The sequence below is a fragment of the Astatotilapia calliptera genome, chromosome 1 (assembly GCF_964374335.1).
Source record: "Astatotilapia calliptera chromosome 1, fAstCal68.1, whole genome shotgun sequence".
Taxonomy (NCBI): Eukaryota; Metazoa; Chordata; class Actinopteri; order Cichliformes; family Cichlidae; genus Astatotilapia; species Astatotilapia calliptera.
Genome location: NC_137422.1, coordinates 11,417,699 through 11,443,645, shown reverse-complemented (window position 1 = coordinate 11,443,645; position 25,947 = coordinate 11,417,699). Strand labels below are relative to the sequence as shown.

The 25,947-nt window shown below is 43.9% G+C and overlaps 1 protein-coding gene across 14 annotated transcripts in view; it reads left to right on the top strand.

The window, feature by feature from the left end:
- neo1a (neogenin 1a) overlaps positions 1–25,947 on the top strand; it is a 156,398-nt gene that overhangs the window by 94,289 nt on the left and 36,162 nt on the right. For all 14 annotated transcript variants that reach the window (XM_026162467.2, XM_026162433.2, XM_026162428.2 and 11 more), the window contains exons 5-7: positions 4,385–4,521; positions 14,935–15,089; positions 15,300–15,420. In XM_026162467.2, the coding sequence (XP_026018252.1) occupies positions 4,385–4,521; positions 14,935–15,089; positions 15,300–15,420 (413 nt within the window). The remainder of the gene's footprint in view (positions 1–4,384; positions 4,522–14,934; positions 15,090–15,299; positions 15,421–25,947) is intronic.

Below are 25,947 nucleotides of genomic sequence, written 5' to 3'. Positions count from 1 at the left end.
TGAATCCCCCCTTTTTTTCTATTCTTTGTTGTTGTTGTGACAGTTGTGACAAGATTCCACCCGTTTTCCCCTCATGCTGCAGATAGCATGACCCGTGCCCAACTACTGTCACAACACCACTGATTGCTCTGTGACAGCGGTACTGCTCTGCTTCCACCTGCACAGCTCTTCAGTGATGTGCAGCTTCCCCTCACCCAGGTGTACTGACCTTGCTGCCGGTGTGTGATACGGAAGGCTGAGCCACCAGTCACACATATCAAATGTGTCCACGTCCTTCTCTGAAGCCTCTGTGGCTGTCGCTGCCGTCAAAGCTGAATAGCAGAACGGGGGACAAGTTTATGTTAGAGGCCCATACGCATTGACGGACGTACTCAACAAGTTTTCTGGATGTTGGAACTGTTGGAAAGGAGCTGAGGGACGAAAGGGTTGTTGTGCTTTCCAGTAGTTTGAAACTGAAATAGGGTCTTGGGGTTGTGGTTACTCAGGAGGTCGAGCAGGTCATCTACTAATTGGAACGTTGGTGATTCGATCACAGTCTCCTCCAGTGTGCATGCCAAATATTCCAAGATATTAACCCCAAGTTGCTCTCCAGTGCATCCTTCGGCATATGATTGTTAGATAGAAAGCACTCACGTGTTGCACAAATTTTAGCCATATATGATGTCTTTGTATATGGTGTTGTTTCTGCTGGGACAAACAATGTGGAAAGTTGTAGTTGTCAGAAGGGGAGCTACTGTAGCATGAACGCTGGCACGAAATCTGAGAAGACAGCAAGCCTAATTAGCATCGCCGTTCAGAACACCGCCCTGTAGCCTTCGCTTTGCTTGGATTGTATGCATGCGTGCATCTGCCGTTTTTGTAACAAGAAGAAAAGTGACGGTGGGAAAACAGCGAGCCAGTTTAACATCTCTTTGTAGGTAAATCCAGTTTTAATTAGAGTCTCACTTACCGCCGAGGACCTTCAGCTTACTGCACGAGACATCCTTCACATTCTTCCAGCAGGCACCGCGTCTTAATTTAAACGACCACAAGTGGAGCGAGCTCCCTCACAACAGTTTGAGGTGTCTCCGGCTCATTCAGCTCAAGCCAATTTACTTTGTCTCCCTCCCTCATGGTCTCAGTAATGCATTCCTTGTTCAGCGGAGCACTTTAGCCACTGCAGTTAGAGCCGAGATTGACTCGCTCTAAACGGAATGAGAAATTGCGCGGTGGTTTGACGTGTACTGTATGTTCCTCTTTCAACTACAAGAGGAAGCTTTCAATGCCTTTTACGGAGCATGCGGCATTAAAGGCCAAGAGTCTGAAAAGCTGTCCTGGTGAGACTTAACTGCAGGAACGCTTGGTGCTACATGCGTCTTTCAGAGAAATTTTTCATTCAGCGGGTTTTTGACATGCAGAGCCTCGGAGCACAACCAGCCACACTCGCCCTCATGCGCAGAGAGGTAATCAATGTACAGCAGGACGTTTGGCATTTTCTGTTTTCCTTACTGCAGTCTCGGGACTAAAAGGAGAGGCAGCCGCCTTCTTTGTGTTTCCCCCACTTTCCCACCTTGAACACTGAGGCCATCCTCTGTCAAGCCTTCTGCTGAGTGTACTATTTTTGCACCTGTTTCTTTTTTATACAATCTGGCCCCGTGTGTTGTTTGTTCTTCTCAGATTGCAGCACTCTTGAGTTTCAGTATGGCTCTTTTGACCTGAGTACATATACCTGCTCCTGGATTGGATTAAAGAGCAAGCCTTACACTGCTCACATATCTAATGAGAGGTTGGTTACAGGAACTGTTAATGTGATTCCTCTAGAATTTTTTCCTAGAATATGTCAGCTAGTGTTGCCAACTCTGTGATAGGATAGCTGTGTAGGAAACTATGGCTGATGAAACTGCTTAAAGTTAGCTCTTGACATAAACATGACATTTGACAACCTTCCCTGTACCCTTAATGATGACTTCTGACACCTCACGATATATCAATAAAGGTTGATGACCATTAGAATATGCTCTGGGTTTTGGCAAGAGTAACCTTATGCCCCTTTTCCATTAGTAGCTACTTGGGTCACCATGGTTTAGTGAACTCTGTACAGGTAGAGATCAATTGCTGATGCACCTCAAATATGACTGCTCTGTTCAAAAAAGAGAAACCAGGGTTACCCTTGCAGGCGTACAAGGGGGAAAGAGTTTAAGCTAACAATCTACAGAGGAGTAAATGTAGAGGCTATTTGTCGAATTCAGAGATTTGTAGCAATGACAGGCCAAGTGGGTAGATGCAAGTTAAACTTACTAAAATGCTTTAGGGTTTAAGAACCTTTGAGGAATTCCATTGGAAGTAAAGGATAACACTGATTTACACATGAGCTTCGAAAGTCCATTTTCTCGACCAGCTGTCAACTACAAAATGATGAGATCAAACTATTTTTTTTTCTCTGGATGAGGCTTGATGAAGTAGAAATGAAACGGCAAAGTCTTTTTGGTGACAGCAGGTTGAGTGCCACTTGAATGCTTCTCTCCAGCACAGACAGATGGCCTCAACGGCCAGCACTGCTGAACCCAGGTGCAGTCGAGAAAGGAGGTGCGGGAGCTTACGTGGAGTATCTTTGCCACTCAGCAGTTGGTTTAAAACAAAACCAGCTTTCAGCATATAGTTGTTTTCTTCAGTATCCTCCTCTTTTCTGCAGATATCCACTGTGCAGAAACCATTATGCGCTGATCTACTGTTCCTCAGTTGCATCTCGCTTGCTGTGGCTGTCTTTTGGATTTTTATCTTCTTCTGCCGACCCGCTGATCCCGCTTTTCTCCCTGCATCCCATTTTCTCTCTCTCTCTCTCGCTGTCTGAATGCAGAGTTCTCTCTGCGAGCTATTGATTACCGTTTTTCTTTCCTCTCAGCATCCTCCTCCTCTCATGCTCCAGTGCTTGTTGAATCAAGCCGGAGCTTGGCCACAGACTGCATCCCCCGTGGGCTTGTTGGGGAAATCAAAGTTGGGACTGTTTAAAACGGAGAGGGGTCACTGGTTCAAAACGAGGCTGTACAAATACTTGTGTGTTTGGATCTTTGGGTTAGGCATAGATTCTTTAGGATAATAAGCAGCTGAATGAAACAGGTTTTCAGTCTGCTAGTCGGGCCCGCTTCACAGCACTCCAGTTAATTAACGGCTAATGAAAGAAAAGGAAAACGTTTGTTAAGGTGGAGAAAGGGCTGCAGTAGCGTGGCTGTGCAAACTGTAAATCCCAGCTGCTCTGGTAAAAGCTGGACTAATCTCAAGGCATTGCTAGAGGCCAGGGGTGTCCTGATATACTGCTATTGACAATCTCCATAATAATTAAAACTGAAAAAAATCCTATATATTATAGGACAATAACATATGATAATATTACAAACACATTATTACAGTCACACTTATTGTTTATTGCGCCTTTAGTACTACTACTCTGCAGGCTCAGCTTATCTACGCACTTTATGGCTTTCAGCTTTTCTTCGCTGTCACACCAGGAGAGGCTCGCTTCCCACAGCAAGCCTGCTAAGTTAGACTGACTTGCTCACACAGGCGCAATTATGCTGTTAGGTTGCTGAGCGAAGAATCGGAGACGGGAGAATTGCTGAAAACTCAACTTGGAGTTTAATTGCTGATCCTCCTGCTTTCTGATCATTTGCGCTATAACTTTGCCCCGTGCTTTGACTCAAAGGTGTGCCTGCAATTTGTAGCTTTTAGTCACTGTTTGGTGCTGGTTTCAGCTGTACAGAGGACTGTGTATATCAGTGACATTTGTTCAAGCTGGTTTATCAGTGATTTTTTTTCTTTCTTTTTTTTTGGCAGGAGATTATGGTGAATACACCAGTCTTTTTTCCATCCTAGTATTTTTACATCGAGAATCCTGTTTCTATCCCACTCTAGTTATAGTTCCAGGTTTCCAAATCCAGTAAACTGTTGGGAAGAAATGCAAATTGCTTTTCTTTCTTGGGGCGGTTGACTCTGCTTTTAGCATCTTTTATTTATTCAGAGAGTTGGTATGAGGTGACAGAGCAAAAAGAAACGAGGATGAGATGTGGAGTCAAACCCAGGTCAGCAGAGGAGCTCGGGGCTCCGTTCAGCGATCTGAGCGAGAGGAGAATACATTTCATGTAAATGGGCTGCCATGACTTTCTACATATTTTACAAGTCTGTTTTAAAAAAAGATGTCGCTGCTGATGTTCAGCTGTGTCCACATGCTGTTTAGAGGGTCAGCAGCCTGATGGCTCCCGAGTGTGACGCCGACTGTGTTACATGTAGCAAGGGCCCAAGTAAAGGTCATTAATGTATGGCTATGATAAAAGAAAATACTGCTTACATGTTTAGGTGGAGCTAATTTTCTTTTTTCCTTTTCCACAACCTTCCTACTTTCTCTCCTCAGTGATGGTCGGGTGGAGGTGCTGGGAGGGGGCAGTCTACAAATTTCCAACCTCACGGAGGCAGACGCTGGGCTCTACACCTGTGTTGCAGACAATTCCAACACCACCATTGAAGCCCAGGCCCAACTCACAGTACAAGGTACCTTTATCAGCCTGTATTATCCGCTTCCTGGTTTAAAACCAAAGGTCCGAACTGGATATCAAACCATACGGGAATATCACAAATGACCCATTTATTCTGAATGTCACTACAAGGATTAAAACATCCTAGTGTGGTTACAAGTCAAAGCGGCAACACAAGCTAAATTAATTCACAGATTAGAAATTAGTGTGAAGCAGCAGCACGCGAGGTTGCTTTAGTTACTAAGGAGAGTGCAGTGGAGAGAAGCTGAGCCTCTCCAGCTTCGACTGAACTCTCAGACCATCCTTCATCACCGAAAACAGCCTCATCTCATCTGATTATGTTTGGGAATGAGCTTATTAAAAGCCCTTCGGACTCATATCCCAGAAGCGAAACAAAGCCACTGAGAGCTCAGGATGAAATGAAATGAAACAAAGTGGATTTCTTGCATGCAAGCTATGCAGAGGTAGCGGTTTCCCAAGCACGTGGCTCAGTCCTGTTGAAAAAGGATATGCTCTTGCAGACACACATAGGCAGTGTTGGCAGTGAATATTTGCCACGGAAGCGTTCGTATCCGTCGATATCTGCTGTGTTTTTTTCTTTCTCCTCATGTCATTCATCTCGTCAGAGGAATAACAGAAGTATTTGAGGTGCGTACCAGACACTAGAATTAGGAAGGACTAGCTGGAATAGAACACAGAAGCAGTATGTAATACAATTTATCTTTATCTGTGTCTTTATGTTATTATTTTTCAGAGGATTGCATCCGTTGTTGAAACTACCCGAGAATCCGCTCTGTAATCAGAGTTTATGTTGGTTAGAATAATGCACGTGAATCCCACATAGCCCATGTGTATTTGTATGCTTTTCCCCGACGAGGCGAGTCAACGGGATTTGGTGTGAAATAACTTTAAAATGGGGGAAACAGCCCGAGGCTCGTTCTGAAGGTTCATTGCATTTCACACACAGCCCCAATCGTGCCACGACTCCCAACCCTTTCTTCCCCAAATCCCTTCATCGCTTCATCACCCCCACCATCCACCACTCTTTCATCACTTCCCGTCGCTTACTGTGATTAAAGGAGACAGTAATGGAAAATCGGATCAGGTCACAGGAGGACATCTGACTTCACTCGTTTTTCTGTCCTCAAGTCTGTCCAGCGAATTCCCTCTGAAATCCTTCATGTTTTCAGCTCAACTCCCGCCCCCCCCCACCGCTGGCCTCCACTTCCACGGTGACAGGACTGGAGAAGATTGATCAGCCGGCTTGAAATATTGTTGAAAAACATGCGTCACTATAATAGAATAAAGCAGTTGGATTAGTTCCAGTGCTGTTGACTCACGGGGCTAATTGCGTTTGCTTCGTCCAGATTCATAAAGAAACCAGATTGTGGCATTGATTTGCTTCCTTGACAACAGAAGTGACCCCGGAAAGGTCAATTGTTTCCCTCAATAAGTAGTTGCGCTTGTAAAAGACACTTGGATCAATGTGCTATGAATCTATACTAACAACAAAACAATTTTTCCTATGACTGACTCCTTCTAAATTACCTTAGGGCCTCTTCAGCTGCAGTAACAAGAGGAAATTGTGTGTTTACGCGGCCAGTGGCTTTTCATAAACACTGGACAGTTTGTGCTGGAGAGGGGATCCAGACAGCCAGACGGGGATTTGATATGGTAAAGGACTGTTGGGTTTCGCCTGCAGAATGCTTCAGGGTTTGCAGTGCAGCTGGCACTCATCTGTGAAACTAGAGATGCATACAGATTCATGCACAACATTTTTTTGCATAGTGGTGCCAAAGAAAAGATTAGGTATGCACTTGCTCCACACACCTGTGTGCATTGTCTAGCTAATGCATAGCAGGTTCAGAAATTATTTGAGAGTCGGGGACTGTTAAATTTAATTTAACCCTCTTTGAATGTGATTGTCCATCCAGTATTTTTAGTCCTTAGATGTTTATTTTCTGCAGTGTTCAGCGAGGTTATCGTTAACACTAATTCACTGGGCCATATGAATATGCTTTCATGTGAGACTCTCCTATACACAGTGGATGCAATTTGAAATGGGGCACAAGCTTTATTTTGTAGTTTGGAGGAAACAGAAATGGCACAATTTAAATTCAGCTTTATATGACAATTAAAAGGAGCATGAGGTTAAAAAAAACTAAGCAAAACTGTGGGATCTGCTGGTAAAATATACTGCAAATGAAAGTCACTGCGTGGATTTAAATAAGCAATTACTGCAGTGGTTAATATGTTTTGGCTGGTAACTGGTTATTTAATCTTAGCTGATGCAGTGAGTAGCTTTTCATTTTTTTCTAAACAACCACATTGGAAGACACATCCAGTGTTCATGGAAAAGATGCCATTTCACCAAATTCTCTGCCTACATCAAGCAAACAGAGCAACTAAGAAGAATGCTGAAGCTGCTAAAATTAGGTGAAGAACTGTCTAATGCATTACTAAGACCTGGAACAGTGGATGGTGGTCAGCCGTCATTTCTGAGGAAGAAATGTGATTCTAAAAAAAACATTTGATTGGATAGCACTTAAGTATGCTGGAAACAAATCATACAAAATGTATAGCAGAACTCAGAGCTATGTTATAACAATAAAAGTGAGACTATTTACATACTTGCAATGTGAAGATGAGTGTAGCCTATGTAGCCTTATCAGTGAGGTAATCTGGGAAAGAAAAGAGCAGACAGATTGGACTTTGCAATGGAAGGATAATCTGGTCATGTGATGTGATGACTCCACAGTTCCCCTGTTTCAGAGTGGTGGGCGTATCAGGTAAGAAGAAAGGTGGATGGACTGATGCAGCCATCATGCCTCATATCTGCTGTACAAGCCTGTAGGGGCAGTGTTATAATCTGGAGTTGCTGCAGGTTTACTTTCTGCAAGAGTAAGTGCCCAAAAAATGAAGTCAGCTGACTACCTGAATAAACTCAATAGTTTTTCTGTCAATGGATTCTTTTTCCTCCCTGATGGCTATATTCCAACACCATAATGCCAGGATTCACTGGGCTCAGACTGTGAAAGAGCAGTTAAGGGAGCACGTGTACTGGCCACCACAGAGTCCAAACCGTGTCCCCACTGAGAATCTTTGAGTGCTGGAGAAGACTTTATGTTGTTAGTGTTAATTGATTTTTAGTTTTTGATTGCACTTTGGAAAGATACGGTTTTCCCATCGGTTGTTAGTGAAGAATATATGGGTTGCAAAAAGGCCCATAAACACTTACTTGGTTTGAGCATGCCATTACGCAGAAATGATATTGTATTTACATGCTGCCTCGTCTGGCCTCATTCTGTTTCTAGTTAATCCAAGTACTGTCTGTGTAGCCAAAGCCTGTAATAGCTTATACCTCTGTGCCATAAAGCTCCAATGTTCACTGTTAACACCATGTAACTGAGAGACATCGGTGGCTGGATGATATCTGGGTTTCACTGTAATTTTACACTGTATTTCACTCCATCCTGCTGCGGGTAAAGCTCATCAGTGTACCAAAGGAGTGTGTGAAAAAAGTGTTTTCATGTAGTGTTTTGTTTCTAATACATGTATGTGTACGTCTCAGCATGGGATTACACTGAGAAATAGTAGCCTCTGCCTGCGATACTTTTACAGTAGAGGTCCAACAAATGTAAAAAGTGTACATTGCACTGTGCGCTGTTTGCTTCTTGAGACAAAATTTCACCAGCTTGTACCAAGCAGTAGTCCATTTATGATTCAACAGATGGTACTCTATACTAAGAAAACTGTAAAAAAAAAACACTATCTATTGCATATCCTGCAAATCTTACAGCTGTGGACAAAGCAAGGAAATAAACAAATATATGTCTTTTCAATTTGTCACCACATACAAAAAGAAGCTTTCAAAGCGATACTGTCAGCAGCTGTCACACATAAGCAATGGCTGTCTGAGAGCAGTGTGCTCCCTATCTGTCTTTTTATGAAATATAATCAAAGTGTCAGTGAGTTAAAGGGGATTCGAGTTAGAGAACTTTTACAGCAGTACAACTCCCAGCAAGACAGGAAGTTTTAAAAAATGCGAGCCTCTAAACAAGTGTTTACAGTAACGTTTAGCTCAGCTTTCCACTTGAATCACATCATTGGACCCTTCACAGAAACAAGTGTCAGCACCCTTGTATGTGTTTGTGGGATAACTGCGAGTTTGTTTGAGTGTGTGCTCTGCTCAGTATGATTTTGTTTGACATCTCAGCCTCTGTTAGAACTGGCAAGAGGATAAATGAAGCCAAAGGAGGCAGTAGCTTTTCATTATGGTCTTGCATTGCAGGGGGCACCACCCAGACCTGGACTTTCTATATGGGTGTGTGTTTTGTGCAGGGCAAAAATAGTTTCCCCACAAACGTACAGTATATGTTACCAGTTTTATGAGGCTTCTTGTCAGTGGCCCTCATTTATGGTATCATCATGCTATCAAGTTAATTGGTCTGGCCTGTAAAAGACTCTTTCCCAAAGGCTGAGCACTCTGGAATGTTTTTACCATGTTACAGAAATGGATAAAAATAGCAACGAACATACAGACGTGCTCAATTTACTCCTTTTATTATAAAAAGGAATTTTTTTTTTTTTAAGTAAGTCACTGAAGGTAATGTGAAAAAAGCTTCACAAGACTTAATTTTTATGGGCAGGGCTAAATAAAGAGGTTTGTAGCAGCCAGATCTGCTAATCAAATACATGTGATTAATTCATTGTCTGCAGTTGTGAGCACCTTTATAAAAGCAGAAGTCTGGGCAGGTTGGATCATTCAGGTGTGTTTACACAGTGCCACAATCTTCCCAGAACTGGATGTCCCAGGAAATTCACCCCAAGGTCAGACTGTGCAGGAAAAAAAAGAGAGCAAGAGAGTGAAAGAGAGACAGCTCCATCTCAGACTCTACAGGCCTCAGTTAGAATGTTAAATATTAAATTTCCTGAGACTACTGTTAGAGTTGTTAGCAGAAAGCCTTTTCTCTCCAAAAAGAGTATAGTTACATGTGAACAAACCACAAGACTTCTGTAATAATGTTTTTTGAACAGATGAGACCAAAGTGAAGATGTTATGCACAGTGCCGTGTTCATCTCGGCACAAATGCCTCCTATAAACCGTCAGCACGGTGGGGGAGGGGTGACGATTTGGGCTTCTTTTGCAGCAACAGGGCCTGGGTACCTTGCAGTCAATGAGTCAACCATGACCTCTGTATACCAAAGTATTCAAACGTGAGGCCAGCTGTAAAACTTCCACCCAAATCGGGTCATGCAAAAGCACGATGATCCCAAACACAGCAGTAAATCTGCGACAGAATTGCTGAAAAAGAAAGAGTGGAGATGTTGCAATGGCCCAGAGTTCAGCATGCTGTGATGCAATCTGTGCATAAACAAATTACCTCAACCCTCAATGAGCTGAAGCAGCGTTGTAACGGTGAGCGAGCCAAAATTCCTCCACGATGATGTGAAAGTCTGATAAAGTCATACGTACAGAAACCGTTAGGGGACATAGTGAATCATGGAGTGGACTTGGTTATGAAAACTTTAATGTTCATATGACTGTATGTCACAACTGTAAATGCTCGGCAGAAAACACAGTTCCATTGAGCCCTTCTACTCCCCACCAGCAAAGGCAACGTATGCTCAAAGTATTTTTTTTTTCAAGGAATAGCTTTCTCTAAATGATGCATTGAACGTTATAAATGTGATCAAATCTGCTGGGTGCTTTGGCACACAGTCATCCTGCTGCCCCTGCAGCCACTTGCAGTTACAACTCGTCCAAAATAAAACAGAAACTTTCCATTTAGCTATTTAAAGAATGCTAATCTAATAAAGGGAAACACCCCTAACACAAACGCGTTTTCCTTTTTTCTTTTTTTCATAGCAGCTGTTATCTTATCCTCTTTCTGACTCCGTTGTACGCCTTCCAGTTTAACCATTGTGTTAGCTTCTCATGTGTGGATACAGGAGCCACTTCTCTGACCCTTGGAGGGCGTATGGAGGAAGCATAGCCATAGCTAGGTGTGGCTTTTGTAGTCTAACTTGTTGCTTATTTGGCTCTTAAAATAGAAATGTATTAACCAGCTTAAAAAAATGCATCTATTCAAGTCGTCCCAACCAAAAATGTAGTCATATTGACCTCCCTTCATTGAGAAATGAGCTCGACACAAATATTTTCTGTAATAAATTTGTTTCCTTTTGCTCTTCTACTGAGATCATTGCCATGACAGTAATGAAATTTACATAAAACATAGCAGACCAAGGTTGATGCACCCAATTGCCAGAGATTCTCCTGTAACAGCTGACAACAATAGCCCAGTTTAAAGCAAAGCGTGCATATGCATTGCGAGTAAATCATCAAATTAGTTCTCTATTTTGTTTTCCATGCGCTCGGAGCACTTCCAATTGAAGGTTGAGTAGCAACAGCAATCTGTTTGAGCTCTACTGAGAATTGCTCTGAAATGAAGGCAGAGCAGACTCCTTCCTCTATGCACCACGTTTGCAAGCCCCGCTTTAGCATTTCATTGACGCACTCGTGCCTGCGCTTTCGCTCAGTTGTTGTTATATCAGAAAAATCCACAGATTGAAGTCCTACTCTATGACTCTTCCTCTAACAAGACATTATTATCTGCTCGCTGACTTGGAATGCAAGCACCAAGCATCCCTCTTTCAGCCTTATTGCTGAAGCTGTTTGTTTTGGCCAGGATTAAGAGTAAAGCTGTTATCTTTGGAAGAGCAGGAGGGGTAATTAGTGCAGTCCAAGCTTGACTTGCCCTCAGAGTAAACCCAGACTGCCCAACACTGTTTTTTCACTTCAGGAAGCTAACTGGACTCTGGCCAAGGTATCAGAGTGGTAAAATGTCTTGAATTTTTGTATCCTTTCGCTTTAAGACATAATATATTTACTGCTGTGGCTTACATTTTATGGGATATATGCTGAAAAGTGATTTATTTCACCTTTTGCGTCATCTCGGGAAGCAGCAACAGTACTTTCTTTAGTTCTTTGTGTTTGATATATGTATCAGTACAAATAGGTTTTTCTCCCTCTCTATGACTCAGTTCAGTTTACTGAAGCTTTAAGTAAAGCTATCTCCCCAGAATCCCTTCAGGAATCCTGTGGGGTTTTGTTTTAACAAGCTCACAGCAAGACACGCACATGACCTTTTTGTGGCCCTCTTTTAGTAGTTCACTGGAGTTGGTGCAAGTCTGCATTAAAGCTTCTTTTACTAAGCTACCGGCTCGAGAGATAATACCAGCCCCGAAGAGCTCGTATCGCACTTCCTCTGGCTGGTTTCCCTCCTTTTACATTTGTCTAGCTGTTTATTTCCTCTCCCATTTGTTTCCAGTGTCTGCATTCCCTTTAGTTGTTTTTTCTGTTTCTGTTGGGTTTCTCTTTCATTACAGAGTGGTATTTATGCTCCAAAACAGGGCAGCCTGTTTAGAGATATTCCAGCTGGTGGAATTTAGCATTTGTGTGTGTTTGTATATGCGTGTGTCTGTGAGCCATAGACTGCGGGAAAACGTGTTTATGAACCACTCTGGATTTGGACCGATCGCATGGATCTTTTGTCAGCTCCTCTAACCAAAAAATCCAGCTTTGGTTGAGAGTGTCGTTTATGAGAAATGGGTGAGCTGCAAAATCGTTGCACAGCCACCTGTTAAACAAAGAAAACGCACCCAAAACACACACCCTTTGCTCCACACAGGCACCGCGGGGAATTTTCCATATAGACATTGTACCACTGTAAAAACAGGCTGCCAATTAAAGGTCATCAGGCCTGCTGTTGGACTGACACACATTTCCCTTACCCAGCCCTTAGCTATATTGGTGTATTTAGACATTTATAGTCTTTCCTCAGTCCAAAAGGTTCCAAATGTCAGAACACCATTTAGAGAAAATGGTGCATGTCTGCTCAGATGGAGGGGAGTTGGGGGGTAAAGATGGAGAGATAGGGAAGGAAGATTAAGAATCAGGAAACAATTGGAGACAAAGTGTAACAGAGAGCGAGGGAGAGATAAAGAGAGCTGCAGGGCACCAGCCACCATCAAAACCTGTCTCACCAGCAAATCTTTATAGGAGGCTCTGCTACACACACTGATACAGACATTCCAATATGAACCAAACACCCATATGAATGTGGGGAGTGTGCACAGGCTGAGACAGCGTTGGATGTACAGAAACATATGTTTGCATGCATAAGCAAGTGCTTAGACACACACACCCACACCCACACAAGAAAGAAAGCAAAATCGACCCACTCACACATCGCCAGCGGGGGAGGACGCAAACCCAGTTATGTACAGCATATAGCAGAAGTAATAAGGAGACAAAACAAGTATCCTGGCATGTTTAAAAATTCCTATCCAAACATTATTCAGCCTTCCACGCAAACACAGACTCACACTGACTCGGTGGTGTCTCAGCCTCGTGTGTCCCCGACACACCAAAGCAAACCAAGGATTCCACCTGACTGTGCTGCGCGCATACTAGAGGCAAATATCCAGGGGACACCACACTGTGAAGCACATTATTCACAGCTCACACGCCTCCCTGCAGGGAACACACGCAAACACACACACACACAGGTGGATACACTCTTGTGCACACGCAGACACACACAGATCGGGATGATGTGGCTGTCTTGCCAGTCAAAAACTGATCGAGTCTAGAAGCATCGCCGTCCTCATTTCTATTCTCGTGTCAGTCGTCAATAATAACCTCAGAGGCCCGCGGAAAACCGAGATGCTCATTAAGAAAGCAGAAGGAAGGTTTCAGTATTCTGTGGCTCTGTGTGCCTGTTTTGTGTTTGACCCGAGCTCATACTGCACCAGACTACAGCAGAGCACTTTTTTTGTGTTTGCTTTTAAAATAATTTTAAGCATCAACCTGGAAAAGAAACTCCACACCGTGCTTTATTGGTGAACTTGAGATAATACTGCACATCTTAAACTGGAGGGTTTATTCTCCAAGTGTCACGCGTGAACTTGTTGCAGTTGAAAAACCGTTTGAGGCCATGAGCATTTTAAAGGCCACGTGATGCGAGCATTGAACAGAGTTTGTTACCAAAGTAGCATTTAGCTCGATTTTTGTTTTGACCTTAGAAGTATACGCTCCTTACATAAATGAGAGGGATGCGGAAATGTGTTTGAAAAAAAAGAAAATCAATGAAACTTCAAATGTTTGGCAGATGTAATAATTCCGCATCAGTTTATGTAGTTGTAGTTGCAGCATTGTACCAGACAAGGTAAGGAGGCAGGAAAGGCGGACCTGCGCGTCTTTTGGCTCTGTGTTTTTAGATAGCCGTGGCTTTGTGTGCAGCTTCTGTCGAGTTGTGTCTCTCCCCGCCTTTGCTCCATGTGCTGTGTGTAGAGCATGGAAATAGCAAACAGATGGGCAAAGTGCATTTCAAGGTCAGGGAAATACAAAGTCGACACAGAACCCAATGTGTCCCGTAGCTCCAGCGCTCCAATAAGGCCGTTATTGTTAAAGAAATGTGTGGTTTTCTTTTACTTTTTTCCTTTCTGGTTTTAATTACAAAGAGTCTTGAACGCCTTTCTAGCGCTAAATGCTTTCCCCAGCAGTATGAAGGCTAATCTGTTAACTTGTGTGTTACAGTAAATTAGCCCGTGTTACATCAAGCAGATGAAGATTTGACCTCACAGCCTGCTGCTGACTAAAGCCCAAAAAGAAGAACAAAAAGAAAGGACCCGCCCACTGCAACTAATATCCAATCAGCTCCTGTGAATAGTCGCAAAGTAGATGCTAATAACCAGCCATCACCGCGCCCAGGAGGCTGATGGCAAATCATGACACGCAGCCACACAATAACAATACAGTCATTTAAATTGTGGTCAACGAGGTCGATGCTTATCAGAGGACGCACGGGTGTAGCTGCAGCGTATACGCATGTGCACACATAGTCCGTCTTGCCCTCTTCTCACAACACGTACAGTCCAATTATAGAGGGGACGGGGCCCGGGCCCTGCGCTCCTGGTGACCTTGTTCCAGGACAGATTGATGAGGCACTGTATCGCCCCAGCAGATCAAATAACTCCTCTCTGGCCCTCATTAGCAGGACTAGGGGAGTTCGGCTTAGCCGGTGTAGTGTGCTGACAGTACTGCGCTAGTACCAAAGTAGCTGCCTTTCAACCATCCCTGAATAAATTAGAAAAAAAACAACAACTCTTAAGTGTTGCCATCTGGTAAAATTGTGTGAACTGTGCAGAAAATAATTAGCTTGTTGCTGGATGACACTGTTTACTGTTTCTACTCTCTCTTGGCTGAGAGTTTAAGGGGAAGCATGAAATAATTTCATCTTGTTCCTTTTCCAGCAAAGGCCATTTTCAGCGACGTTTAACGTTCCTTGTTAGTTTTGACAGATTTCACAAAGAAAAGGTTCAATCATTAAATGTAAGTTTTCCTTTTTTCGTGTGGACTCCACAGTTTCCCCGCAGTTCGTGAAGCGGCCGGCCAACATTTATGCCCACGAGTCCATGGACATCATCTTTGAGTGCGACGTGTCGGGGTCACCGGCTCCCACGGTCAAATGGGTCAAGAATGGAGACGCCGTCATTCCCAGCGATTACTTCAAAATAATTGTAAGTTCATTCAGTGCTGATGTGCTGCCTTTTTTATTTTTTTCTTCCAACCTTTCCTTCACCAGAAGTCATTGCGAGAGTTTACATCATCGGAGCGTCACGAGAAAGAGTAGGAAATTGATTAGAACTGCTGCTTGCATTGATACCCGTGTATGTTTGTTATTCCAATTCCCTCTTTTTTTTCTTTTTTTTTCCCTTCCTGCTTTGTAGGAGGACCACAACCTGCAGATTTTGGGTCTGGTCAAGTCAGACGAGGGCTTCTACCAGTGCCTGGCAGAAAACGATGCGGGCAACATCCAGTCCAGCGCCCAGCTTATCATCCTGGATCCAGGTATGCCAGACCTGCTGCTAGTGTGCAAATAAGATATTTTCCTCAAGCAGATAAAATCAATTGGTACTTGAGGAAATAAACACAAAAGCTGTGAATTGATGAGATTTTTTTAACAACAAAACAATCAAAGGCAGCAATGACTCAATGAAAGCAATGAAATTCACCGTGTCTGATCGGTTTTGCTCTGGCAGGCTAGATTTGGAAACATCAGTGGCATTCGGACACAGTGATTCTTGTGTTTATTTCTTAGCCTTTAACAGCTAAACCTCCATATGAATCATAGCCGCTGGAGCTGGACTTGTTTTCCCTGAAACTGCTTTAGTATCCCTAATGAAGTACAGCAGTAGGTACATGCAGTTTATTAAAGTTCCAGTCTCATGTCTGGATTTTTTATTTTTTTTTTTTAGAGAGAGCAATGAAAGAAATTATCTCTTCAAAAACACCCTTTCAGCAAAGGCTTGAAAAACGTGAGCTGTAAAGTTGGGGTTTTCTGTTGTCTGTACAGTTTTCCCTGTTTGCGAACGTCTGAATTCTCACAGCTGTGCACATCTGTGAAAGTGTGAAGAGTGACGGAAACAGAAATAATACCACTGGGAACTTGTTATACCAGAGGTGGCTCAAAGGGAACAGAAGTATATCTGACGGTTGCTTTGCACAAAGTCCATTCCACATCTAGCGTCACAGAAATGCCTCGCTGCTTGACCCGAGCCCTTTACAAGGCTGTGGATATTTTGTCTTTGGACATGTAAGGTGCTTTAGGTAAACATAAGCTCCACATGCTGTATAAAGTGAGAAGCTGCAACATAGCCAAAGACGAGCTTCAAACATGAAGTCCCGTGAGCTTTAGAGTGCAAGGCAGCAACTAAAGCAGACACTTAAGGACAGTGGCTACAGTTGCTGAAAAGTACAAAGTGCCTCCAAAAATAGAAGCTAATGCAGAGGGAAAAAACGTTAACATCCCAGTTCTTGAGGTAGTTTTGTTTCATTACCTCTGATCTTTAGAGAAAATGTAATACAGCTTAAATTTGCCGTCATTTGCACGGTCATAATAATCATAGTCTAACCCACGGGGCTAGTGAAAACCTCGCCACAGTCCTCGCAAACAACGACAACTTCAAGACCATAAACGAGGCGCATTTTCTCTGAGCGGCGTAATCTAAATAAAACGAGGTGGAAAATGAGAGACAATAAAGCGACGGGGGCAGTGAAGGCGAAAACAAACCCTAATACAGCAGAGATCAGAAGTTGTTCACGTAGCCTTTACATTGTAATCGTTGCTTTACTGCTGACTCGTAGCGTCCCTTTCTCTCGAGGAAGATGGCGAAAATTTAATCAAGCGTGAACCCCCCCCCCCCCCCCCCCCCCCCACTTACTCGAAGCAGGTGGCTAATGAATTAGCATAGCAGTGTCCAACCGGTGGCACCTCCAGCTGTGTCATCCCCGCCGACTGGAGGACATTAAGTCAGAAATAATGATGACCTGCAGCTCATTGTGTATTTGTGTTTGACACCATTGATAAGGGTCTGCCTACTTTACATGGCCTCAAGTCTTTTTATCTTTTCTTTCTTTTCTTTGACTTGAAGATAAATGGGATGAATTACAGAGGCAGCTGGCCTTGTACATGAGGTCCGCCCTGAGCACGGCTTTGAAGAAATTAATCTCTGTTTAATCCATAAATATCACAGGGAGTCTTTTCCTTTTGTTACCGTTCTGATTGCGTACATCTGTCTTGGTCACAGTAATGCTAATCCAGACACACTTACCCCAAGAAAGCTTTCCAGCTCCCTGATTATTCATCAGGTTATTATCCCGACTCTCATCTGATGTATGTAGGAAATAACAGTCTCCATGGTACTGTTCATTTTTATTCTGCAAATCGTTGACATTTTGCGCCTGTATAGACGCATCCACAAACACTGTATCAAAGTAATTTCCCCTCTCAAAGGTGCAATCTGTGCCTGCAAATGGTTAATCAATGGCAACGTGTTTAAAATCATCTCATTCTCTACACCTATTTGTGTTTCGCGGTGACGGCTCTGATGAATGAATCTCAGTAGACTCTAGTAAAGTCGTATCTTTCTCCTCGGTGTCTCCTCTCTCTCCTCCTGAGCTGCGGCGTGTGCAGGCCTACTCTTCCACACCCATCTGTCACCTTTTTCTCGAGGCCTTCCTCTCACTGTCTTTCACAGCCACCTGCTCTCTGTGATAATCCAACACAGTGAGCTTTGTGGTAATTGTGCTGTACTCAATATAGTCCCCTTATATGGCTGCCCCTTCACAGCTGGACATCTCCTTCTGCTCCGTGCTGCCCCTTTGTGTTTACCGCAGTCAGGTATTCCCGCTCGCACCTGCCAGGCTTGAATCATCCTGAAACGCGGCCAGGAAAACACCCCGTCTGCCGGCTGCCTTGCAGTCGGCGAGATAAGCCAGGGACTTGCCACAGGGATAAAGTTGTCTTCACCCAACAGGGAAATCAATGGGGTGAACTGCATCTAAATACCCAGCGGCTGCAAGTTGGCTAATATTCATTAGTGGCCATAATCTTTGCGTCTTGACACTGCCAGCTGCAGTTAAATCTAGCTCCACTGATGGCTGCCACTCGTGGGTGTTTGGAATGGAAAAATGTCAGCTGTTAGCATATGTATAGCATTTTGGCAGTTATTTATAGTGATTCGTCCTCCACATCGATACAGCTGGCTCTAGTAGTTTACAGCGAGCGGGTTTGTGTGCATGCTGCATAAACAAAGAGAAGCTTTTTAAACAGATGTTCACCTTGCTAGGTAAAAGCTTTGAAAGTTGCAGAGGTTTGGTCAAAAATCGGGACCTCAGCCTGCAGTCCTAAACCAATTTTGTGCACATTCCACAGTCGTGTGCAATATAGGTCAACTAGTTGCAAACAGATGTGGTTCAACTGGAGCTGAAATACCAAAAATGGAACTCGAGGGGACCTAATTGCACGGAGTAATGCAGTCTGAGTAAGTGGCTCTTAATGTCCCTTGTAAAGCTGCCACATTCAGACTTGTTGTTTTCTGGAGGCGCTGGAAGCTCTAAGTAGCTGTGCTCGTCAGAGTCATTACGCACTGTCAGCGAAAATAAAGCTACGGCGAAATTGTTTGCCTCCTCACAAACTACATCCTCACAAAATAATTAACAAGTCTGCATATGTGTACCAGTGTCTTTTGTTTTCTCCCACCCCCTCCTAATTGTAAGTTTCCTGAGGTTTATTACATTAAATCCAGATCACATGTACAATAACTAGATAAGAAATGACTGATCTAATCACATAATGTTCTCACTAAGTGTGTGAGTCAACAAGTGCTGAGGGTTTTATCAAATTCCCGGCAGACTGGCCCGTGCTTTCCTCACAAATTATAAAAATACATCCACTAATGATTGCGTGATGACTCTATCCTGGCATTTTTGATATTTGCCGTCCACAATTATATCTTACTGTCGCATGGGGAGCGACTGGTCCGCTGCAGAGGATGTGCCCTTTGAGGAATTATCATCTCAAACCATCTATTGACAGTTTCCAGCCCTTTTCAAACACATTATTAGTTTATGAGTTGAGTGTTGATGTGCGATAACTGCAGTGGGTGGCACTTAGAGCTGGGAGGGGAAATGGCTCATGTTTTTTTGCTGTTTTTAACTTTGAAGTAGAATTCCTAGACAAAGCAGTTGTTTATGCGATTGCCATCTTTGCGCGTACCATACAAAAAGACTGTGATTGAAGTTTAAACTAGTCCAAGTTTCACAATGTAGTTGCTTTTTGTGTAGTTTTCGCCGATGCAGGGAGGACCGTATATTTTATTTTCAAGTTTTGAATTAGATTTGTGGATGAAAGAGACATTTAGGGTTTTTTGTTTGTTTGCTTTTTGCAGATTGGGATCTTTAGCTTGTCTAAGTAGATCCCCACTTGTCAAAAATTGCAACTTCATGTGTAAAATGCAGAGAGATCTACACTCAGCGCTAGCAAACAAAAGAAGTAGATGTTCTCCTCTGCTGTTTGCCCTTCAGTTCATATCTTTAGCTTGTTTTGAAGTTTGCATAAATTCGAGCTGCGCCCCCATTTGCATGCGAATACTCACATTTGATCCTTCCACATGCCCTGCCGGCTTCAATCTCGAAATACTCTTTCATGACTTTTCTCTGTCCCTCTGTCTCTTCTCTGTTCCCCTCAGCTCACATGAATAATGTTTTGACATTTTGCCTCCTAGTGACCAAATCAAGTACTTCACTGGAGAGCCTGAAAGCTTGTTTGGATGCACCAAGCTCTGAGAGCTCATCTTGTTTGAGGTGCAACTGTTACAAGTGAATTTCATACAAATGAATGGGGGAGGAGGGGGTTACACAGTCACACACTTCAGGTTACACAGTTTAAAAACATCAGTCGCTGTGCAGTGCTGTGCAAGACGGCTCCATGAATTTTACATCCTTTCTCCTGTAGGCTAGCACTCCTAGCTGTGTTTCAGGTCGTGTTATGATGAAAGGAGGATGACACTCTATTCCTGATGCAAATGTGTTTATTCAAGCTTTTGTTAAATTCAGAGCTTAAACAGGCCTTGGTTCCTTTCAGCGTTTCCTTCACCTTCATCCTTTATCTGACACTGCAGCCATTAGTCTCCCCTCCCCCTGCCGTAGACCTGTGGCAGCCAACAGAAGAGTCCTGCCTCCCCTCTGATCAGGGGTAGCAGACCCCCATTGAGAGATGGCGATGCGTCATCGATGCCTGAGTGCTCGCTGTGTCCCCTGAGCTTCCTCTCCCTCCATCACTCTGTACTTATGAGTGCAGGCAACAAACTTGTTGTCATGCTACGCTGACATGTGGGGGTGTCCCCTAAGTTGCAGTGATGATGGCTACATGAAGGGCCCAATGAGATACCTGAGCAGATATAGAGTCATTCTCACTGCAGCTTCATTAGTAAATATCAGTTAGGGAGGAGGGTTCACAGTAAAGAGACATTTGTAGAGCTGTTGGTGAGTCTCATCCTTTTTTAATGAGGCAAGGATGCTTAGTCCTTAAAAAAAAAGTCAGTTTGCATCATTTGGAAGGAAGTGGAAGTTTAACGCTGCTTCTGAACAAATTGGGACTAACGTGAGCCTTTCTGTCTAACTAAACCTGCAGGCTAGCTCAGGCAGGGAGCTGGAGCTGCACTATGGCGTCATGGAGGCTCGCGCCATGCCTCACTCTCCTCATGTCAAATACCGAAAATGCAGTCTGAATTAAAGGTGCAGAATTTCCAGAATCTCCCTCTGACATGTCAGCGCTACTGCGCCAGATGTGCACAGCTCCCAGCTGTTTCAGCTCATCCGCCACCCCAGGATGCATCTGTAGACTCCACGGGAGATGTTTACCCATCTCTCCCCAATTTTATACAGCGATGAACTGAATGTGTAAGAGTGGAGAACAGAAAATGCCTCCAACACCTTCTCCCTTTGGAAAACAAAACAAACCATAAATCAAACTTTAATTGTTTTAATGTTAATAAGAACATCGTTGACATTAAACAACTGCAGCACAAAAAAAACTATCCATAAAGCAAAGTTGTTAGACTCTGCTGAGTGTATACTAAGCACAGAATAGTCCAAGAAAGCTGTTTAGGACAGACTTAGTAGCCAGAGGCAATGCTGTTTACTGTGCGAACAACACAAAGCAGAGAATGCCCCAAATTCTTCCACCTCATGTTCTAAAGAGCTCTGAGAGAAGTTGATTTTTGCAGCAGTTTGTAACACAAGCAGACTCTCGTGTTATTGAGGCTGTACCGCTTTAGCATAAGGAGTCATTGTTTCCTCACAGAGCACTGATGCACATGAGAGATGGAGAGGAACACAGCAGCCTAGATCCGTTGTTGTACAGATGTGCACACAGGAAGGGTTTTATGCACAAATCTCTTGATGCTGAAGCTGCATTGTTGTTTAATACAAATTGAGAGGTACTTGAATTTATATTGAATTAAAGGCAGAGAGAAAGATGACAAGCAATACATTAAAAAAAAAAAGGAGGTCCCTAATGTACCAATACTGCTGGCAGTGTAGTGCACTGCAGTAACAGCTCGCGCTAGTAGCAAAGGAAGAAAACTAATGTGATATAGAACGTAAACATATTATGATTACACTACAAATGTCGAGTTTGAGGAGGCACAGCAGGGGAGGGGAAAAAACCCTCCCCTTAAACACATTTGTAACACCGAAGCCACAGGCGGACGATCCTTCCACTACATCGGCACCGGAGCACCACCCTTATTCCCTGTTCAAATCAAGGAGTGAGAATAGGCTGCTAAAAGACCCTTCCCTCCAGCCAGACTCCAGCAGCACTGAATAAAAGCTCGGGCCTACTTCAGGGAATACGGTGTGCTCCATCATCTGCTAGCAGGGTCACGGCCAGGCCAGCAGGAGCGAACGTGCAACACTGTGAGCATGTGAATGTGTCAGCTCGGCGCAGAGCGATGCGCTGTGTTTTCAGTTGGCACGGCCTGCATCGTAAGTGCAGCCTGAACACCAGGCACCGGTGTGAAAGTGTGACTGCTGAGCATATCATGTAATGCTGGGATGTACATGCATGTACACAAACGGTCGCCCCCGGCCTCACCGTATGGCCACAGGCGCAAACTAAATATGTTTCACCGACTGATCCACATAGACTCCTTCATAGCAGTTTGTTAAACCTAGCCTCTGATCACTACTCCAACTTGCTTTTCCTCGACTTCCTTTTGTTCCTACAAGACGCACAAGCGACTTCGTTTGTTGGCGCTTTATGAAATTTGGACTGTCGGTCATTGATTCAACTGTGTGGTAATATTTGAGGCTGCTGTTTTGTCCACAAATGTGGACAAATTTGCACAAAGCAAACATCCTATTATGATGAAGAGCCTGTATTGCGATTCAGCAGAAACGGAGATAAGAAGCCTAAATAAGGAGACTGTTGTTGCCACAAAGCATAAGCTAATAAAGTGTATCTGGAGGATGAAATTGCCTAGGGAAAAGAGGGGGGAGGGGAAAGAAAACTAGTTCTTTTCCCACATGAAAACATCAGTAAACACCAAATTTACCTGTTTTCCACCGGCCGAATTTCACATGCAGCACACGTAGCTGCTGCTTAGACGCTGCATGTGCTTTAGAACTACCTTATCGTTACACACAGTGTTACTGGTCGATTAAGCAAATATGATAATATTGTTGTTTTATTAACGGTGTTGTAGTTTTATTTATAAATTCTTGCGATTATGGAAAAGCAATCTCAAAACAAATTAAGGGACAGAGAATATTAATATTATGTAAATTTCTAAATTCTGCCTCATAGCGAGGTGCATTGAAATTCAAATTTGGGGATAAAGTCTTTAAATGTGCACACAGTGTCCTAAACTGAAAAACACGCAGATAAACACACACATACACGAGCGCACAAAATCTGTTTTGGCACACACAGACGCACACCACGTTAGTGATAGTGATTAGTGAATGCGTTTCCCCACCGGAGGCTGTAGGAAGCTGATCAGAGGGATTGTTACCTAAATTGATTGTGAAGAGCTGAAATCAGCCTCCACCAAATTGCTGTTTGTGCGGGTGCTGATGGCAAAGTAAGTGTTTGTGTTGTGGTTGTGTCTCTCAGGGATGGCGTTTGGCGCGTGTGTGTGTGTGTGTATTTACAGGCTGGGGCGCTCTCAGCACAGGCTGAACTTTTCTATGGGTTGTATTTACTGAAGCGTGGTGAAAGCTTTGCCTCATTTATAAATGCTCTGACGCCTCAGTGCTAACTGCAGAATGTTATGGGTGCCTATTTTCCTCTTGTTTTGCACGAGAAAGTTAAAAAAAGGGATTAAAATAGCTTTCGGTGTACTTGCGTCAGCTCAGGTTTTGTTTGGGGTTTTTTTGAAGGTCAGTCTTGTTATCGAAGCCAGCTTGAGGCTCGACTGCACACGTGAGGGCTGGTTTTCACCAACACCTGCCCTTATCTACGATATAACACCGTCCACCTCCAACACACACACTCATCCAGGATGTCGATCTGATGTTTTTGGACGTGGACAGTCCTCTGGGTGCAGTAATTGAAAGTACCGAATGAGACGAAAACATCACTTTCCCTTCACACCCTTCCTTTAGCGGCAGGCGGCTGACCTCTGTGAGCGGCGCCACCAAAGCCGGAGCTCGTATTTTTCTTGTTAGCCTCCACAGCCCCCCCAACCTCCTCACTCAGCTGAGCCTCCCAGTTTCCATAAGCTAAAAGTAGAATAGTGAGTAACGTCACAGTGGGTTATGGACACCCCACTGCTCACTAGCGTAAGTGCATAGCTGCTTCTTGCTGGGCCTGTCCGAGGGAGGCGTCTTTATTGGTGGGAGTCTAATTAGCGGGCCTGTTTGTTAGTGAATCTCCAAAGACAGGGGGGTGCAGCTGCTCTCACTTCTCCCAACATCCCATTTGACCTTTTCAGGCCTTTCTTTGGTTGTTCAGCTCTACTCGCTTTATACATGAAATGCTGCTGCTGCTGTGTATACACACACACAAACGAGCCATAACGTAGAGCTTTCCTGGAAATCAATTACTTTATTCCAGGGCTCTCTCTGTTCCCTCGGAGAGGTTGTATTGTGTTTGTGTACCTCAGAGGTAATAAAAAACAAAGGCGCGCAGTGCAGAAAGAAAGCCCGTTTCCCGTCGTGGGCATCGGTGGTAAAATGCTCTGGAGATCCGCGGCAGCATCCCTGGCTGTTTTTGATCTGCTTGAAAGGCGAGCCCAGGAGACCTCTCGTCCCCGCTCTCATCCAGCATGTGGCGCACGCGATACATGTGACGCAGATTTGAAGCGTGGAAGGTGGAGTGTTGTGCTGTATACCATAGCTGCACGTCTTCATTTGCATGCGGAGTCTGGGCGAGCAGATTTTAGCCTCATGTTCCTTCGTGTTTCTGTGAGTGTGTGCTAAAGCGAGGTGTTCAGGGGAACAAAGCAATCACACCCAGATTAACTCACTAGTGACTCAATGAACGTGTGTTGCATGCACACAGCGAGTGACTACTCATTGATATACCTGCCCCCAGTCAATTACAGCCATCATTTCCAAATAGCGGCGTTTGCTTTCTTTGACGTTGTAGGACCCTCTGGGTGTGTCTGTCTCTGTAGGGTGGAGAGTATTTAGCCTTCCACACTCTCGAGCGGGGATTGTCACTCTACTTTGTTTAAAATCTAAATTGTTAGTGCACCAGAAGGCCAAGAGGGGATGCAAACACAGGCATACCATCCAAAAGCGTGCCTCATAGGATATCTCCTACATGTTTGCGAAAAACCTGCAGGGACTCTGCACAATGTTGACTCGGGACGAGAAAAGTGAGATAAATGCAAAATTGAACAAACGTTGCCATTTAAAAAGGAAATCTCTGCAGGGATTCAAAGAGGCAGATTTTCCAGTGGATAAACTGGAAACACACAGAGGCCCTTCCAAGGTTTCAGCCGCCTGATAAAGAGACCGAACGCCTCTGTCCTATTAAAGCATTTAGTACATCACCACAGGGCATCCAGGTGTCCCATGGATCTGTCAGATGGGTCCTGTCGCATCCCACTCTGTCTCCTGCACCACAGGAGCGTTTGGGAAGAGAGCAGAGACGTAAATACATCTGCGACCCACTGCAAATGCTTCAAAACAGCACTCATGGTCTGTGTTCTCTCCACTTATCGAGGCTATTTTTTAAGGGGGGGGGTTCATAATTTTGGGCCTCGAACTTCTCTCTGTTAGCGTCATGGCTTTCTTATTTGCCTGACTTTGATGTGTCCCCTCTGTACACATGTGCATATGTTTTTTGAGATTGGTATATGTGTCTTTTAATTGGTGAGACTTCTTTATTTCCTGGGAAAAGTGCTGGATGGGAGTGAACATGCCCTAGAAAGCGGTGGAGGAAAAGGGAGAGGAATGTGGAGGCGATGCTGTTTGAGATTTTTTTTTTAACAGAATAAGTTTGAGACTTTTTCCTTTCTGAATTATGTCAGTGAGTCAGTCTTTTTCCTGAGATTCGAGCTACGCTTTAATCTCGACTGTTTCTGATTAGAGGGAATGCGTGCAGTTACCAATACACTCCACCCTTCAGCAATCCAATACTGAATCTCTGTCACGTCCCCCTTGGCTAGTGATAAGGTGTCAGGATACAAGTGCAAGAAAGGTCCCAAGACAAAGATTATATTCCTAACTACGGGTGTCCCTGTAGTGGGCAGGCTGGCTTGTTATTATTTTCTCTCTTTTATTTTTTTTCTTCGCTGATGAGTGTCTCGTATTTTTATTGTTTGTGTCATTGGTTTTCATTTATTGCTGTATTGCTTGTAAAGCAAGAAAATCTTTTTTAAAAATGGAGTTTGTTATTGTTGTCGACAGGGTAATTGAAAGGAACCGAGGGGACTCCAAAAAAAAGAATGCTTGGTCAGACTTTTCCTCGCTCTCGCTCATTTCCCTCCTCCCCTCTCACGTCTCTCTTGAAACATTTGTCTTCTCCTTCTGACTCTTTCCTTTGTCGGTGCGTTAAGGAGCTGCTCAAATGTCATGAGCTGT